This window comes from Pelecanus crispus, chromosome 15 (assembly GCF_030463565.1).
Source record: "Pelecanus crispus isolate bPelCri1 chromosome 15, bPelCri1.pri, whole genome shotgun sequence".
In the NCBI taxonomy this organism is placed as follows: Eukaryota; Metazoa; Chordata; class Aves; order Pelecaniformes; family Pelecanidae; genus Pelecanus; species Pelecanus crispus.
In genome coordinates this window covers 9978589-9994680 of record NC_134657.1, presented here as the reverse complement: position 1 = coordinate 9994680, position 16092 = coordinate 9978589, and the positions used below count along the sequence as shown (strand labels likewise).

General features: G+C 57.0%; 3 protein-coding genes across 3 annotated transcripts; 1 reads left to right on the top strand and 2 right to left on the bottom strand.

The window, feature by feature from the left end:
- Positions 1-184: 184 nt before the first annotated feature.
- ZBTB48 (zinc finger and BTB domain containing 48) lies at positions 185-5892 on the bottom strand. The gene is made up of 10 exons (XM_075721499.1): positions 5467-5892; positions 5133-5374; positions 4246-4357; positions 3750-3842; positions 3305-3391; positions 2750-2904; positions 2059-2195; positions 1471-1635; positions 1250-1338; positions 185-1152 (listed from the first exon to the last, which is right to left on the bottom strand). The coding sequence occupies exons 1-10, from the start codon at positions 5890-5892 to the stop codon at positions 856-858; spliced, it is 1803 nt and encodes a 600-aa protein (XP_075577614.1). The 3' UTR covers positions 185-855.
- A 163-nt stretch (positions 5893-6055) lies between these two features.
- On the bottom strand, positions 6056-8344 carry TAS1R1 (taste 1 receptor member 1). Its single transcript, XM_075721742.1, is given in 5 exon segments — positions 6056-6359; positions 6361-6462; positions 6464-6881; positions 7895-8040; positions 8250-8344. Coding segments are annotated over 5 exon segments (1065 nt in total).
- On the top strand, positions 8343-15339 carry NOL9 (nucleolar protein 9). The gene is made up of 12 exons (XM_075721609.1): positions 8343-8534; positions 8606-8831; positions 9012-9139; positions 9328-9466; positions 10020-10116; positions 10850-10947; positions 11740-11901; positions 12098-12386; positions 13246-13357; positions 13727-13904; positions 14567-14700; positions 15029-15339. Exons 1-12 carry the CDS (start codon positions 8343-8345, stop codon positions 15155-15157), a joined length of 1884 nt encoding a protein of 627 aa, XP_075577724.1. The 3' UTR covers positions 15158-15339.
- Positions 15340-16092: the final 753 nt, after the last annotated feature.

Sequence of the window (16092 nt, the reverse complement as noted above, 5' to 3'; positions counted from 1 at the left end):
AGGAAGATTACTGGAGTAAGTTTTTACTGTGACATTTCCCCTTCTAGGCCCAAGGTACGTTTAAACCGGAGACGCTCTGCCTTCTCGGTGAGTAAAAGAGGGAAAGGGGAGAGAGCGCGGCTGTGATTTTGGGGCGCGTGGGTACACTCGGTGATCTTCCCCCACCCTGGGAATACTCGGGAAACGGTTCTCCATGTCACAGCAACCCTGGATCCTGTTATTTCAAATGTAAATCCACACACCTAAAACCAGGTGCTTAGAGCATTGTCCAGCTCTTTGAGATAAGGTGTTTCAAGTTAAGCAACAGCTAAATTATCTCAATGGTGAGAAGATACGGGTCATGCCCTGCCTTTAATGTGGTAAAGAAATGGCAATTAGCAGAAGCTCGACAAAATGAAGTAGAAATAAGGCACAAATTTAACGGAGGAGAGAAGCCTTTTGGCAAGCGTTTGAGGAAAGGGGCAGAGCCGCACCCTCTTCGGGAAGGGAATCATGAGCAAGGCGAGAGCGCTGGAGGAAAGGGGAGGCGAGCGCCAGCCGCCCCTCCGGCTGCAAAGGAGAGCGTGTTAAAAAGCAATTCACAGCAGTACACACACACACACGGAGTCGTCACTCACATCCCACCTCATGCAGCATATGTACATTTATTTAAGTAGCCGTTCTGAGTAGCTTCACGTTTGTTTCTTCATTTCAGACCCGATTATAACTTCGTTCTAACTTCATTTCCCTGCAACCTGGGGTGGGAGGTTTGTGGAAGAGGGGAAGGGACGGATGCATAATTCGAAAAGAAAGAGAGCAGCTCCAGCCTAATGCTTTATTGTGTTTTCGCAGGAAGGACGCACGCAGGCAGTCGCGCTATGTTTCACAGTCTTCAGGAATCGTTGTCGTTATAATTAGCGATTGCTCGATCACATCCGCGGTAGAGAAGTTCTCGTTTGAGCAGAGTCTCTGCACGGGGATCTCCTCGGGCAGGGAGCCGCGGGACAGCGACTCCACGATCACCTCGGCCGAGCCCACCTCCAGCTCTGGGGGCGGCTGCAGTGCCACCACCACGGCCTTCTCGTCCTCGATGATCAGGTTCCGCAGCTTCCGCTGCCGGGGGTTGTAGTTCTCCACCCGGTCGTGAATCTCCATGTGGCGCCTCAGGTGAGCCTGCAAACGGAAGAGGCACAGCGAGGGGCCCGGTGAGGGCCGGCTCCCCCAGCGCAGCACGCTCCGCGGTGGTCCCCGGAGCTGGGGACAGCCTCACCTGCCGCGTGAACTTGTAGCCGCACTCAGTGCACTCGAACTTCCTCACACCCTTGTGCCGGCGGACGTGGACACGCAGCTGTTCAACAGCTGAGAAGGGAAGCGAGAGCCCGTTGGCGGCGGCACTGCACTGTACGCCACTCGCAGCGGTGCTAACCCGCGCCACGGAAAGGCGGGCCGTTTCTAAAGAGCCGTGTGAAAGCTTGACACCCCGGCCATTACCTTTGAATGTTTTCCCGCAGATCTGGCAGAAGTGGGGCCTCCCCTCCTGGTGCCGGCTGGCGATGTGCCTCAGCAGGGGCCCCTTCTCTGTGAAGCGCTGATCGCAGAACTCACAGCTGAAGGGGCGCTCCCCAGTGTGGGTCCGGTTGTGCTTGTCCAGGCTCGCTGCCGTTTGTGGGGGGAGAGAGGGGGAGAGCCGCGGGTCAGCGGCACGGCGCGTACCCCCCGTCCCGGGGCTCGGGTATGAGCCATGCCGCAGCAAAGGCCGCACGTGCGCGGTGCGGTCAGTCTGTGCCAGGCCAGTTAGGAAGGCTTAGAAGTGGTACAAGCGGCAGCCTGCTGGTCCAAGCTAACCGTTACTGGGGAAAACGCAACGATTTCTTCCTTTTTTGTGCCGCAAGGGTAACAGTGTTAACAGGAACGCACCTTCCCCAGCATTAGCACGTGCTCGCAAGAGCGTGGCTTTGCTCCCCGGGGGAAGCAGGCAGGAGAAGGCGGGTTTTGCAGCACGGCTGCTTTCTGGAGGTCTTGGATGCCTGAGTGCAGTGCTTGGCACTACCGGCCCCAGCTGCGCGCCTGGGGGAATACCTTGCGTCCTGAAGGTCTTGCCGCAGAGGTGGCACTGGAAGGGCTTCTCGCCGGTGTGCGTGCGCAGGTGCATGTTGAGGTTGGCTTTCTGCGTGAAGGCGTGGTGGCAGAACTCGCAAACGTAGGGCCGCTCGTTCCTGCAGGCGGGAGAAACGGCACCTTTGTGTCTGCCTTTGCCAGCTTCAGCCCCTCAGGTTAGCTGCTGCTCCTCACCCAAAGTTCTCATCATTAAATCCTACTTCAACCCATCTCAAACTAAAGTATTTTGGAGACCCACAAATGCTATTCTGCAGTGACGGGCTGTTGAGCTGGAGCTTCCTGCCCCTCGGGCGCTATCTGACCCAGGAAACGGCACACTAAGGATGAGCGTGGTGAGCTGCTGCACGCTTGCTGATTCAAGAACACAAATTAGCTAGGCTGATGAGCTTTGCTTATCACCTGCATTACTACGGTCGCACACAGAGGAAGCGCTGACAGCCTGCAGTTCCTTTAGAAGCGAGAAAAGCAGAGTGCCAGTTGGCCCCTTGTCAGATTTCTGGCAGAAGTTTCAGCCCAGTGCCTCTGGGAAAGGGCGTGCTTGCTGCCCTCCAGCCGACTCCTCTCCCCAGCACCACCCAGCCAGGCCCTCCGGGGCGGACTTACAGCCAGGACAGCCAGAGTAACAGACGGGAGGACACGGGTCACGTCATACCTGTGCTTGGCCTTGATGTGCATCTGCAAGCCGTTCCGACTCGAGGCCCTGTGCCCGCATTCCTCGCAGACGAACAGCTTCTCTCCCCGGTGCTTGAAGGCCTCGTGCAGGCGCAGCTCTGTCCGAGACAGAAAGCACTTGGAGCAGGTCGAGCACTGCAAGGCCACAGGAGAGCGCGGGGTTAGGCAGCTCGCCTGGGCATGGTTTGCAGCATACGCCAGCGACAGACCCGCTCGCCGCCCAGGACCCATCCCTCCGTCTGCCACTGCCGCTTTGGGGCCCTCTCTGCGGCCAGCTGCGGCAGCATCCCCAGCTCCGAAACGCCTCATGAGGTAAGACAGCCTGACAAAAGCAAAATGCTGGTCAGTACTTGGGTCTATCAGCCAAAAAAATGACGAGGGCTGCTCCTGTACCCAAAAAAACTGTTTCCAGCAGCTCTGTAATTCTTTGCCTTACTAAACAGAGCCAGATGGGACAACAGGTGCCGTTTTCTAGGCCAGGCCTGAGCGCAGGATAATTCTCTCTCACAACCCCACTGCCGCCCGCTCCCCTTACCGCGTGGGGCTTTGGTGCACCATGCAGCTTTATCATGTGGCTCTGCAGGTCCTTCTTCTGCATGAACTGCTGGGCACAGGAGGAACACTGGAAGACAGGAGAGGGGAGGGTCAGCTTCCAGCTGACCCCCAACCAGCAATTTCGGTGCAAGGAGAGGACCAGCGGTGTGCCAGCACGCCAGGCAGGGGAGCGCCATTCTGATACAGAACACAAATCCCTGGTAAGGCTGTAGAAAGCGCCTGGCTTTGGTGCCTCCCTGGAGTGCGTTCTGGCTCAGAGACGGGGAATGACCCTCAGCGGGCTGCCGCAGACCAGGGATGGGAGCCAATGCACTCGGCTCCCCTGAGGGGCTGGGCTGCCCCAAAACAGAAAGGCTCGCCCCCTGTTCCTTCATGCCAGTGTCTAGCAGCCGTTCGTAGGGACACCGAAGGCGGGCACTGCTGACCTTGTACGGCATCTCCCCTGTGTGCGACACCATGTGCAGCCGCAGCTCCATTCGCCTCTTGAACACCTCCTGGCAGACCGAACACGTGAAAACCTGCAAGAGACGGGGGAGGCATCAGCTTCTGCAGAACCTAGAGCCCGACGCGAAGCCCGCAGCTCAGACCAGCGCTTGGCACTCGGGTGCTGGGACTTGGTTGTGACATTTAACCTGCGCCCGCAGCAATCTGGATCTTTTCCAGTATGAAAAGTATCCTTGTGTGCTTGAAAAAAACAGAATGAGAGTTGTCTGGCAAATCAGACAAAAGGCGCTGCCGTCCTCCTCAAGAGAGGGACTCGGGGGGGCCCCGGCTGCAGTACGCGTGCCGTGCAGTGGCAATGAGAGGTTTGGGTTTGGTAGCCAAGTGTGACATGGACTGTGGCTGGAAAAAGGCTCCAGTTCTGCTCCTGCAAAATGGCACCTGCTTCCCAGACCGCCAGCGGCAGCTTCCTGGGCATACCTGCTCAGATCGGTTCATGCAATTTCTGGCTTCATGTTCCAGAAGATTCTCTTTTCTAAAATAACATTTGCCGCATTTGGAACATTCAAATGGCTTTTCTCCAGTGTGTTTCCTAGGGGGAATATGAATGGAGAGCATCCGTCACTGCCAGTCCAAGAGCAGAGACGCACCAACAGGCCCGGTGAGGACGCTGGGAAGGAACTGGGAAGGGAGAGGGAAAGACCAGGCAGCTTTTACACCCCGCCCCCCAGCGCCAATATTCACGGTTGCCCAAAAGCTGCCTTTTACGCCAGCTTTGCTGATCCCCTCGGAGTGCAGTCAAGCTGTTGGTGCGCGCCGCGCTCTGCAAAACCTCAATTTTGCAGGGCTGAGGTTCGCCCCTCGCAGACAAGCGAGCTGGAGCTCGTGCCCATTCTGCAGGCACCCGCTTCGCTCTCAGCGATCAACCCCGAAGCTCCTCGCAGCACCTGGCCACGCCAGCATGCTCCCTGCGACCCAGGCAAATACCCCCGCAGCCCATGCTGATTGTGAAAGCCCAGAAGGACGCTTGGCCATCGTCCACCTGCAGCCAGCGCGTCCCCTGAAAAAGCCCCTCACTGCTGCCTCTTTGAGCAGGGCTGCCTCCGGCCTCCAAGAGCAGAAGCCCAGGACAGTCGCTGTGGGTTTCGGAGAAGTATTAACACCCCCCAGTGCAAAGCGAACCCGCCCCGGGGGGGCAGAGGGGACCTCCCTTTCCACCCCGGGGGACAGCGAGGCGTCGAGCCCAGCCGGCCGCGAGCAGGGCTGTTTGCCCACCCCCCGTGGGAGAGCCGGCGGGAAGGGGCAGAGGCTCGCGGGGCGAGTCCCTGCGCGCGAACGCAAGGGGAAGGAGAAGTCGGAGCGTTTACCTGTTGTGCACTTTAAGGTAATATTTGCTGAGGAAGGTTTTATGACACGTGGGGCACTCAACCGGCACCGCTGTACCTTTTCTGCTCCCCGGCGTCCCCGCCACCCCCACGCCGCCGGGCGCCTTCCCCGGGGGGGCGTTCTTTTTGCTCTGCAGGGCCTTTTTCTCGGGAAGGGACTCGGCGTCGCTGTCCCCCCGCCCGCCGTCGCCCGCCGCCGCCTCCTCCGGGGCCGGGGGGGTGGCCTGCGAGGGAACAGGCGGCCGTCACCGCGCCTTCCCCCGCCGGGCGGCCGCCCCCGGCCCCCTCTCCCCCCGCCCCCGTCCCCCTCACGCACCACCTGGCCGCCGGGCTGCGGGGCCGCCGCGGTGCCCGCCTCCCCCGGGCGGCTCGGGGCGGCGCGGCGGGGCCGCTGGCGGGGGGCGGCGGGGCGGAAGGCGCGGCACAGGGCCACGGCGTCGGGCACGCCGAGCTGCTCGGCGGCGGCCAGGAGGCGGGCGCGGTTGTGGGCGGTGAGCGCCAGGCGGCCGGTGTAGAAGAAGTCGAGGAGGAGCTGGAAGGTGTCGGCGAGGCCCTCGGGCAGCGCCACCGGCCCGCCGGGGCCGCGGGCGCGGAAGAAGCGGGAGCAGCTGGCCAGCACCGGCCAGTGGGCGCGGAACTCCCGCCCGCCCACGCCCAGCGTCGCGTCGCAGAACTGCCCCGCCGCGCGCTGCCGGTTCAGCTCCCGCAGGACGCGGACGCTGTGCGCCGCCGCCGCCGCCATGGCCGCGCCGCTACCGGGCCCTGCGCGCCGCCGCCATCTTGGTAGCGCGCCGGATGTGGCGTCAGGGCGCGCCGGATGTGACGTGCAGCGCCGCCGCCGGGGGCGGTCGCCTCGGGGGAGCTGCCTCAGCGCCCGGCGGGCCGGGCCCCGTTCCCCCGGCGGCTCAGGCGTCGGCCTGGAGCCCGGTCGCCGTCTGGAAGCGTTGGGGCGTGCGGCGGCGCGGCCGCAGCGGGACGAGGAAGGCCTTCGGGAGGAAGAAGCCGCCCAGCCGGGCGCCGAGCAGCCGGGCCGCCTCCTCCCGGCCGCGGCAGGCGCCCTGCGTGCAGAGGACGGCGGCGGAGCAGGCGAGGTGCGGGAGCAGGCGGCAGGTGAGGCACTTGGCCTCGTTGTAGCCGGCGGGCAGGCCCTTGCCCGCGTAGCCGAGGGCGAAGCAGCCGGCGCTGAGCAGCACGGTGCGGGCTCCGGCGGTCCCTGCGCGGCGCCGGGGGGCTGGCGGCCTCCGAGGCCGGGCACGGCACTGTCCGGGCCGCCGTGCTGGCGGCGACGAAGAGCAGCGGTCCCTGCGCCATGCCAGGCCTCGCGGAGGGCCGGCCGGCGCACGCTCAGCTTGAGGGTGCAGGTGATCCGCAAGGAGCGTGTTGCCACACACGAGAGGAAGACGGCGAAGCTGATGGCAAAGAGGGGGAGCCGCAGCAGGCACGTGTGCCGGGTGGGCTCCCCGAAGCAGCAGAAGAGGCTGGTGCAGGCCAGAGAGCCCAGTGTGAGGAAGTGCATCTTCCCTCCCGCTGACTTGACCGCTAGCATGGAGGCATTTGGGGTGAAGAGGAAGGCCAGCCCTGCCACGAGCAGCATGAGGAGGACAGTGGGGGTCAGCAGGACCCAGGAGACGGGCCTGGACCAGGACAGAAACTCAACGGTGCAGTCGAAGCAAGCTTTGCTCCTTGTCGGGGCCCACTTGCCTACCCCACAGGACTGGCAGCCGTAGAGGTCTGCGGAGGACACGAGCCCAGGTGCTGGCAGAGGCACCTTGCACACTACAGACCCCGGTAAGAGATCTGCTGCGGCGGAGCGCCCTGCCCTCGCAGCCCCCCGGGCTCTCTGTGAGAGCTGCTCGCTCCTCACGTCCTGCTCCTTCCCCTTGGGTGCTTCCAAGCCTTGAGGAGCGGAGGGGGCTCTCTTCCCAAAAGACCCCTCCCCAAGAGTTCCCCCAGCAGACTTCCCAAAAGTCCCCATTGCTCAAGTTGGGAGGCACGAGGCCCGCAGGAGCTCACCTGGGTGAGCAGAGGCCCAGGGGCTCATGGGCTGTGGGTGGGAAGGGGCTCGTGCATCCAGCAGTAACCTGCGAAGGCTGGGATGGGTCTGCAGCAGCCCCCCTTCCGCCAGCTGGGGTACAGGACAGTAATGCTGCCTGGCTGTGTTTGGGGGCTCCCTGCTCCCCCTGTTACTTGGGGCTGGCCGTTTCTGCCCCCCCTTGGCCCAAGCGCAGGCCGAGGCTGCTGAGCGACCAGCTGCTAGCAAGGGGTTTGTCCCTGTGGCGGGTGACTCCAAGACAGGAGGCTCCTGCCGCCTGTCCCAGACAGGGGACATGTCAGCGTGACCGTGCGGTGTGGAAGCCCTGAGTGCTGTCCTGGGCACAAAGGCAACCACTGGGTCAAATCTCCCTCCCGGAGGATGCGGTGCAGGAACGGCTGTGGGTCCGGGCGTCCCTTGTCCCCTGGCCACGGGAGAAGGGGCTCTGCTGGTGCCATCTTTGCCGTTTGACTGCGTGGGCCCGCCTGCGGGCAGCGCGCCCCGGAAAGCGCTGGGTGCGGGCTTTGCGTACCCACGGATGAGCAAACGGGAGTCAGACCGACCGCGTTGGGGTCAGCTCAGAGGTTTTTACTGACCGCAGGGAGGAAGAGAGAGCAGGAGGGAAGAGGCCGGGGGAGCTGCGAGATGGGAGGCGGAAGAGGCAGAGGAACCAAATGGGAAGGAAGGGGAGGGGGCAGCCCCCCGGGCGTACCGACCCGATCCGTCGGGACAGACGGACAGGCCACGCAGCTGAAGCAGCATCGGCGGGGGCTCCGCCGCAGCTGCTTTTCCGCGGGGGGACAGGCCTCGGAGCACGGCGAGGGCAGGCAGCCTTGCTGCCGGCTTTCAGGCCAGGGCCTGGGCAGGAGCCCAGAGCTCCCCACGCTGTGGTTTTACAGAGGTGCTGGGAAAATGGAGTGTTTAAAGGTAAAAGGAGGAGCGCGCGGCCCGGGACAGGCAGCGGCCGTGGCTCTTGAAGGCGGCGGCGCTGCGCGAACACAAAAGCGGTTGTCAGGGAGGGGAAAAAACCGCGGTTTGGGGCGGAAAGCGGGGCGAGGGGGCCTCGCTGGCCGCAGCCGGGCGGGGCGGCGCCTTTAACGGGGCGGGCGGCCGAGGGGCGGCCCCGGAGGAGGCGGAGGCGGAGGGAGGCTGAGGCGGCCATGCCTGCGCGGCGCGGCCCGCCGGCCCGCCGCCCCCGTCGGGCCCAGTCCCGTGGGGGCCGGGCGGAGGCGGCCTGGAGGGAGTTCGCCGCCTCCTTCGCCCGCGCCGGCATGGTGCCGCCGGCCGAGGCGGGCCTGGCGGCCGTGGAGGCGGCGGAGGGCGCGGCCGTGCTCCTCCTGGCGCCGCGGCAGGTGGGCACCCACCGGCCCCGCCGCCCGCTCGCTCCCTCCCGCCGCCGCCTCACCGCCCTCTCCCCCCGCAGGCGCTGACCTTCACCGGCAAGTGCCGCCTGCGCTGCCTCTACGGCGCCGTCCGCCTCCTGGGCTTCGCCGTCGCCTCGCACCAGCCGGGGCTGCCGGTCTTCTCGCCGGCCACCCACTGCGCGCTCGCCCTGGAGGCGCTGCCCGCCGACCGCCCGCCCGCCGCCGACCTCCGACAGCTCCGCGCCGCCGCCCGCGCTGCCATGCGGGCGCACCGCGTCCGCCGCCGTGAGTGCCGCGTGCGGGCCGCCATTTTGCGTGCGGTGCGGGGAGGCCGCCATCTTGCGTGCCGTGCGGGGAGGCAGCCATTTCGCGTGCGGAGCGGTGCGGGGAGGCCGCCATTTTGCGTGCGGCACTGCCGCCGTCCTTGGGCGCGGGCTGAGGGTGGTGTTTTCCCCCCCGTTGCAGAGGCGCGGGTGAAGGTGATGCAGCGGTTCTCCCCGGAGTGTGCCGTGGTGCTGCTGGAGCACCTGGACACGCCAGTGACACGGTTCCTGCTGAGCCACCTGCCGCTGTCGCGGCTCTTCGAGCCCCAGGTGAGACCCAGAGGGCGTCGTGATGCCTGCCCCGCCCAGGGCAGTAGTGTGGGTGCTGCGCCTTCCCCAAAACAGGCCTTGTGCGGAGCAAGAGGCGGCCGCCCCGCTTAGCGTGCCTGTCGGTGTCCAGCAACACATCTACAAGGCCTCACGCATACCTCTCCAAGTGTTTTCCTGCTCTCTCATAGAAAAAGGAAGAATCCAGCTTCACACCAGAAGATGCGGTTCTGGCATCTGTTGGCATTGTGAAGTGTAGCCCCGACCACGGGCTGCTGGTGTCGGAGAGCATGTTCCTGGCCCTGGAGGAGCTGATCCAAGCGTGCTGTGGTGAGTGGCGTGCGCTTGGTGAGGTTGGGGGCTTTAGTATCCCGAAGAAGAAATTCATGGGGCTTTTCATGAGATAAAGCTAGGGAGAGCATACCCTGTGACAGGCACTGATTGAGGGTCGTGTTTTTCTCTGAAATAGTGTGAGTCTTGAGCTCATGCATCACCTCGAGTGGGCTTGTGCCTGTGCTGCCAAACAGGCAGCTTGCTGCTGTAAAAGCACTTCCCAGTCTGACGTCAGAACTCTTGTTTTGCTCTCTTTTGGAGCAGGTAGAAAAAAAAAAAAAGCCCTTCCTTACCCAGCAACATCTAAAATACAGTGAGCAACTGGAGTTCATACGTGCTGGGTTTTAGTGCTATGGCTTGCTTCTCACTTCAGAAGCCTTTTCCCTTTGCACTGGACTCTTAGCATGCTTCTCTTTAGTGAATTTTTTTCTATTTAATTAAAATAAATCCTAATCAGGCCATAGAGTCTGTAGGGGGTATATTATGTAAACAGGGCCCATCCGAATAACTGACAGCATCGGTCCGTTTCAGAGTGTGTTTGTTTTTCCAGCGGAAGATGAAGGTGTCCCTGTGGTTCTGGTGTGTGGCCCAAAAAACACTGGAAAATCGACATTTAACAGATACCTAATTAATCTGTTGCTGAATCGGTGAGTTTTTTCATGTTCTACAAGCTCTTAAGTACCACGTACTGCATGGGATTTAGAGGGAGGAAAAAAAACTACCTGTCAAGATTCTCAGAAAAACTGTTATGACTGGAAAGTGGCTTATTTTTTAAAAACAAACAAACAAAAATCCCAGAAAAATAGGCATTGTTGTCTTAGGTTCTCAGAAAAGTTGACTACTGAAACATTTCTGTTGAAATACTACTAAATTGTTGTCTTGGAGTATATGAACTAGTTGGGCACCAAGCGGTTAGGGTTCAGTAAGGAACTGGGAGTTGTAACACTTAGACACACAGGGTCTTTGAAGATTCTTGGCAGAGGGAGGTGTAGAAGTTTACTCTCCTGACCACTGCATGCTTAAAATAAAGATTGTAAAGTTTATAAATCTCAAATGGCTGGTCTCAGGGTGCCCAGTTAATGTAGGAGAGGTGGTACACTGATTAGTACCACCTCCGATTATTGTTCTAGCTACTTCTCTGAAGGCTGGATGGGTATGGAGCTATTGTGATGTAATATTGAATTGTAGGTGAGCCTTTTACATTCTCACTTAATACTCCCTCAAGTGGGGGAAGGAGAGAGACAAGGGGTGGTTTGACTGTGTTAAAGAATTTAATTTTAACGACCCGGAACAAAATTGGATTGTGCTTCTGATGTGTTCCAGGTCGTGTCCTGTTTCTTTTTTTAGTGGACGTTAATATATGGGCTTCTTTCACTGCAGCCTTCCCTCGGTTGAATATATGGAATGTGACATAGGTCAAACCGAATTTACGCCGCCTGGATGCGTGTCTTTAAGTAACGTAACAGAGCCAATTCTCGGTATGTGTTTTCCCATTTTCTGCAGTTGTCAGAAAAAAACATTTTATTTCCAGAAGGTGCTCTCTGAGTAGAGGCTGTACTTCAGGGAAGTTGCCACATCTGTTTTCTATATGCACCTTTGACAAAGGTTGTAAAAGTTTTCTTGCTAGGGGCATCTAAGCTCCACATGAAAATCTCGCTAAGTAGCACGGAGCTATTCTCCCTGCTTGTTTTTTCTGTTTTAAAGAGAGAAGATAGTTGTTTATAGGGTGGTGGAACAGGCTGTAGCATGTCAAAGTGGATTTTCAGCCTTTCAGATTTGAAAGGTCTCTTTGGGAAAGTCTTTCCCACTTTTTAATATCCATAGATAGAACTAGCTTGAGAAATACGAAGTAGATCCACTTGGGCTGGGGGCAGCTGTTTTGCGCATAAAAAAAACTAGAGCCAGAGAAATTGCTGGTATTTGTGGTCTTGCAGATTTGGGTCACTGTCTGAAAAGGGTATGGCCAGACTGGTTTACTGTTTGGATAGTTTGTCATAGAAGATTGTTGTTTTGAAATTCACAAACGTGTAACCAGTGTTGTAAAAGAAACAAACAAGAAAAAGACCTGAGCCCCCAAACAAACAAAACTCCTAGCACGGAGTCTTGCAAGTGACAGAAAAGTTTCTCTGAAGGTGCAGGCTGTACAAGGTCTGTTTGCACGTGAAAAGAGGACAGATTTTGGACAGGATTGCATGTAGGCACTACAGGGATGGGAGTTTTTTGGTTTGACTTACTGAAACCACTAGAGGTTCGCTGCTTGCTTTTTTCAGGTCCACCGTTCACTCACCAGCAAACGCCATGTAAGATGGTGTATTATGGACAGACTAGTTGCGAGCAGGACACAGAAAGATACCTTGATGTCGTGAAGTACGTGTTCAGCTCCTACAAGAAGGAAGTGCCTTTAGTCATCAACACCATGGGCTGGGTGAAAGGTAAACGGGATAAATCTCTTCTCAAGAGGTGGTGCGGAAGGAAGGTAATAATCGTAGCAGTACACCACCACGCTTTCTAGAGAGTCCAGAACCAGAAAATACAGCTTGCCCCCCTTGAGCTAGTACTGGTCTTCCGTAACGGTGTTCTGACCTGTTCACGTGGTGGCAGCAATCCTGTTTTCTCTGCTCCCTAAAGGTGAAGGGTTGCTGCTTCTGATTGATATCATTCGGCTGTTGTCACCCAGTCACATTGTTCAGATGGATGTGTACGACTGGAAGGCCATGGCTTCGCTCACCCCAGAGTACATTCATCTCACTCCTGGCCTGCACACCAAAGGCAAACAGCAAGTCAAATGCAAGCAGGTGGGGATGAATGGAGCAGAGACCTGGAAGCCCTCTGAAGGGGAGGGAGATGCATCAGCTCCTGAGTATAAGTTGCTGTACGTCCACCCAGAATTCCCTCGAGCAGGGGTTGCAGGAGAAGCGTAAGTAGAAAGTTTAGTGCTACGTAGTGATTAGGGGGCTTAACAAAATCGCACGTAGTCCTGACAGTAAAGGCTCTTGCTTTGCTTTGGCCTATAGAGCTCCATTAAATCGCTCAGAGCTTATTAGTTGACTTATTAGGGGGTTATGCTTGGGTGGTGTTTGTTTGTGTTTTCTGGGTATTTTGTTTCGGGCGAGCTTTGTGTGGGGTGGTTTTTTTAGGTTGGAGCAGGGCTGTTCCTCTCTACTCCCAGTGACTACTGTCACTTACTTTTACGCTGGGCGTGACTTCCAGTTGGAACTGTCGAATATTATGTCTCCTTTTTTCTCTAATTGGGAGGTTCCTTACCCATTTCTTACAGACCTAGATGATGATCACATTATTTCTTAACCTCTCTGATAACTTTGAGCATCTCAAAAATGTTTATTTTCCTGGGCATTGGGTCTTTGTTGCCAATTTTAAGTGCTTTTTTTTGACTTGGCCTTCACTACTGAGCTATTTAAGAAAACAAATGTATTACTCTGTCTTGCGACTGACTGGCTGACTGAAAGGGGTGTGGACATCAGGGCTGGAGAAGGGAGCCATTATCTAGTAACAGACTTTGTTGAAAAAAAAAAAGCCCACCCTTGTTAATTAATGCCTTTTTAAAGTTGAAACAATGCCCTAAAGCCTGTGATCCCTTAGAGGTAATAAAAACATAGCTCTAAATTTTCTTCAGCGGTAGATGTTTTAAAAACTAGACTTGTGTGAAATAGCGTCTGATACTGCATGGCGTACTCGGGAATGTCCGGGGTGTCTGGTTTGAATCACTGCGTGAGGGCGTGCTGCCTGTCCTTGATTTGTCGCGGCTCTTTTTCTAGGCGAGTACATAGTGGCATCTTGCGTGACATGTCCATACTGGGTTACCTGGGTCAGCTGCAGTCCCCAGACATAGGGGCAGTGCTTCCCCTGCACAGTCTTGTGCCGTATCAGGTAAGTGAGCGCTTTTGAAAGGCTTGGAGATGTTGCAGAGCACCCAGGTCGTAGTAATTGACTGTTCTGCTGGTGCTGCAAATGTTTTTCGGAAGAGGGAGAAACGCTCTGTAACCTGCAAATGATGATGACTGTTCAGTGTATCTAGAAGGGAGGGTTTTGTTGAGATGTCAGCGTAGCACGTGTTTTCTGTGTGTTCTGTTAGTGTTGAAACTGTTCTGTTTGCCACTGAGATAACGTCTATCCATAGGTATGGGTTGGGAGCTTTCAGGTTTTATGTACTTAGCATTATCTTATCTCTGAACTCAAACGAAATTGATGTTGAGCTAACGATAACGGGTTTTATTCTTCTTTGTTTTACCGCCTCAGGTACCTTTCAGTGCTGTTGCACTCAGGGTTATTCACACCGATGTTGCTCCTTCCAACGTCATGTATGCAGTGAACGCCAGCTGGGTCGGGCTCTGCAGGATACCCGAAGAAATCAGATGCCAAACTGACGGGCCGGTCTTGCTGACACAGACACCGGTCTGTGATTGCCTTGGCTTCGGTGAGCAAGCCCGGGAAACCTCGAGCTGCGTTCTTGCCTGTTGTGTTTTGACAGACAGGTTGTAGAGTGACGGGATTGCCTACTCTTCTGAAAACAACTGAAAAAATGGGATGAGATAAAAGAATAATCATGTATTCCCTTCTGTTACTAGCTCTGCTCCAAGTCCTTTGCTTTTCATTAACTTGTGGTAACAGCTGTGGGGAATGTCACTGAGCGGCGCCTTTTGCAGCTTGCTTCTCTCACTCTTCCGTAACTTGACAATTTACTTGCTTTCTGGGTTCACATTCTCAAAAGCAGATTCCACATGGGTGGCTTGTGCAAAATTCCTTTGGTTGTCTGTCTGTCAGTTTCCTTCTACAACTTGATTTATTATTACAGTTCTGACTTGGAGTTTGATACTGAGCTCCTCGAGTTTCTGTAGGCATGTGCCAGTGGCCAAGGATGGGCGGTTTGGGAAGTTAGCTGTTCGTTTGTACGCTGAGGTGCTGGAAAAGCGGGATGCAGCAATGCAGGTTTTTCTCAGGATGCGTCTCAAATCCTTCTCTTGGTTCTGGAAGAGCCGTTTATTCAGAGAGCTTCATCTGCATCTGGTTGTACAGTCCAAAATGATTGGGTGGAGTTAAGGCTGAACTTTGCGTGTTTTTTGTTTGTGTTTTCCCCAGGAATTGTCCGAGGAGTTGAGATGGAGAAGAAGCTTTACCACATTCTGACGCCGGTGCCTCCGGAGAACCTGAGACTAGTGAACTGTCTGCTCCTTGGAAATATTGCTATCCCAAACTGCATTCTTGTGGGCCAGGTGGGAGGAGCTGCATGGGAAGAGGGTGGAAGCTGGCTGAGCGTAGGCTGGTTGGCAGGTTTTCCATTTTCTTACTTCTGAGGCTTGTGCGTGCCCGGAGATGTCTGGGCGTTAGCAGATGGTTCTCTTGCTAGGAAATTGTCCTTAGTGCATAGAAGTGAGAGAGAGGAGAACGCTCTTGTGTTTCAGATACCAGAGCGGGCTTTGTTCGGTGATGGCTTGCTCCTCCGCCAGTCCGCTCTGCCAGTCTGCAGAGGGAAGTGCTTCCTGTTCTGTTGAAGATACAAGTTCTTAAAGTTGTTTCTGGTTTTGTTTTTCCTCTTTTCAGCAAGGAGTTGAGGGAGAGATCCCCTATGTCACATCCGATTATAACTACAGCATCTTGGGGTCTGGGAAGCTGAAAAAGAAGAAGCATTTCAAGAGGAGGGAGTACGCGTTCGAGTGCGATTACGCCTAAAGCCTTGGGGACCTCAGACTCCATCGTGGGATTTGTTGCGTATGGAGACTGGCAAGAGTCGGGTGCGGTCACAGAAGCCCTGGGCGCTACAGAGCTCCGAGGGACCCTGGACAGGTGTCCGGTGTAGATACTACAGTGTGTCCGGTTTTGATAATGTTTTATATTTTCAGTTTGTATTTTGGTGTTTTTTAATAAATATCTATTAAAAGCGTTGCTTTGGTTTGAATCTTTTCCTCAGCCTGCGTTGACTTGGACACGGCTGATAGAAGCTGCGGGTGGTTACCATCGAAAGCACCCTCTGTCTTGAATCAGAAGTGGTTCTCCGTTCGAAGCCTAGCCTTCGGTTAGCTCCGGGTTTCGGGGAACGATCTGCAGTGGCATGAGCATAACTTCACAGTAGCCATAACCCTGGGCTGCCCGTGGTGTGGGGAGGAGCTCGTGTCGGTGGTTCTCTCCCTGGCGCTGTGGCTGACCCGTGTCTCTGGGTGTTCCGCTTGTCAAGGAGACGGAGGAAGGAGCAAGATAGAAAATCCTCTCTCTGTCCCTGGGTGACTGCAGATACAGCCGCTGGAGGGAGTCAGCTGCTCGCCACTTGTCTCTGCGCCCTCACAGCTCGCCTTGGTGATGGCCCCGTGCAGCCCTCTGCGGCTGGGGACGCTGCTTTATTCCGGCTCTGGCCGCGTACCCCGTTGCTATGGTTCAAGTTCAACACCTCGAGCGCTGCTCTGGGTCTAGCTCGAATGTGTCGCCCTGCTCTGTCTAAATAAGTTGTGGTACGGGTAGAGGCTAAAATGGGATGAAAGTGGGGAGGAACTTGTTACCACCTTGCCCGACTCTCGTTACCCTGGTCTGTCCCCTGCTGGGAAAGACGAGAGGAACTTTTTTTTTCTGCCCCCCAGCTCTTTGTTGGGGCAGCGATTTGCTCCTGAGTGAAG

Bases quoted from the DNA above. Each gene is read 5' to 3' on its own strand.
- ZBTB48 (XM_075721499.1), bottom strand. From the start codon at position 5,892: ATGGCGGCGGCGGCGGCGCACAGCGTCCGCGTCCTGCGGGAGCTGAAC. The intron at 5,375-5,466 runs GTGCGTGAGGGG...GTTCCCTCGCAG, and splicing joins CGCAGCCCGGCGGCCAGGTG to GCCACCCCCCCGGCCCCGGA. The intron at 1,339-1,470 runs GTAATGGCCGGG...TTCCCTTCTCAG, and splicing joins CTGCGGGAAAACATTCAAAG to CTGTTGAACAGCTGCGTGTC.
- NOL9 (XM_075721609.1), top strand. From the start codon at position 8,343: ATGCCTGCGCGGCGCGGCCCGCCGGCCCGCCGCCCCCGTCGGGCCCAG. The intron at 9,140-9,327 runs GTGAGACCCAGA...GCTCTCTCATAG, and splicing joins CGCGGCTCTTCGAGCCCCAG to AAAAAGGAAGAATCCAGCTT. The intron at 10,117-10,849 runs GTGAGTTTTTTC...CTTTCACTGCAG, and splicing joins ATTAATCTGTTGCTGAATCG to CCTTCCCTCGGTTGAATATA.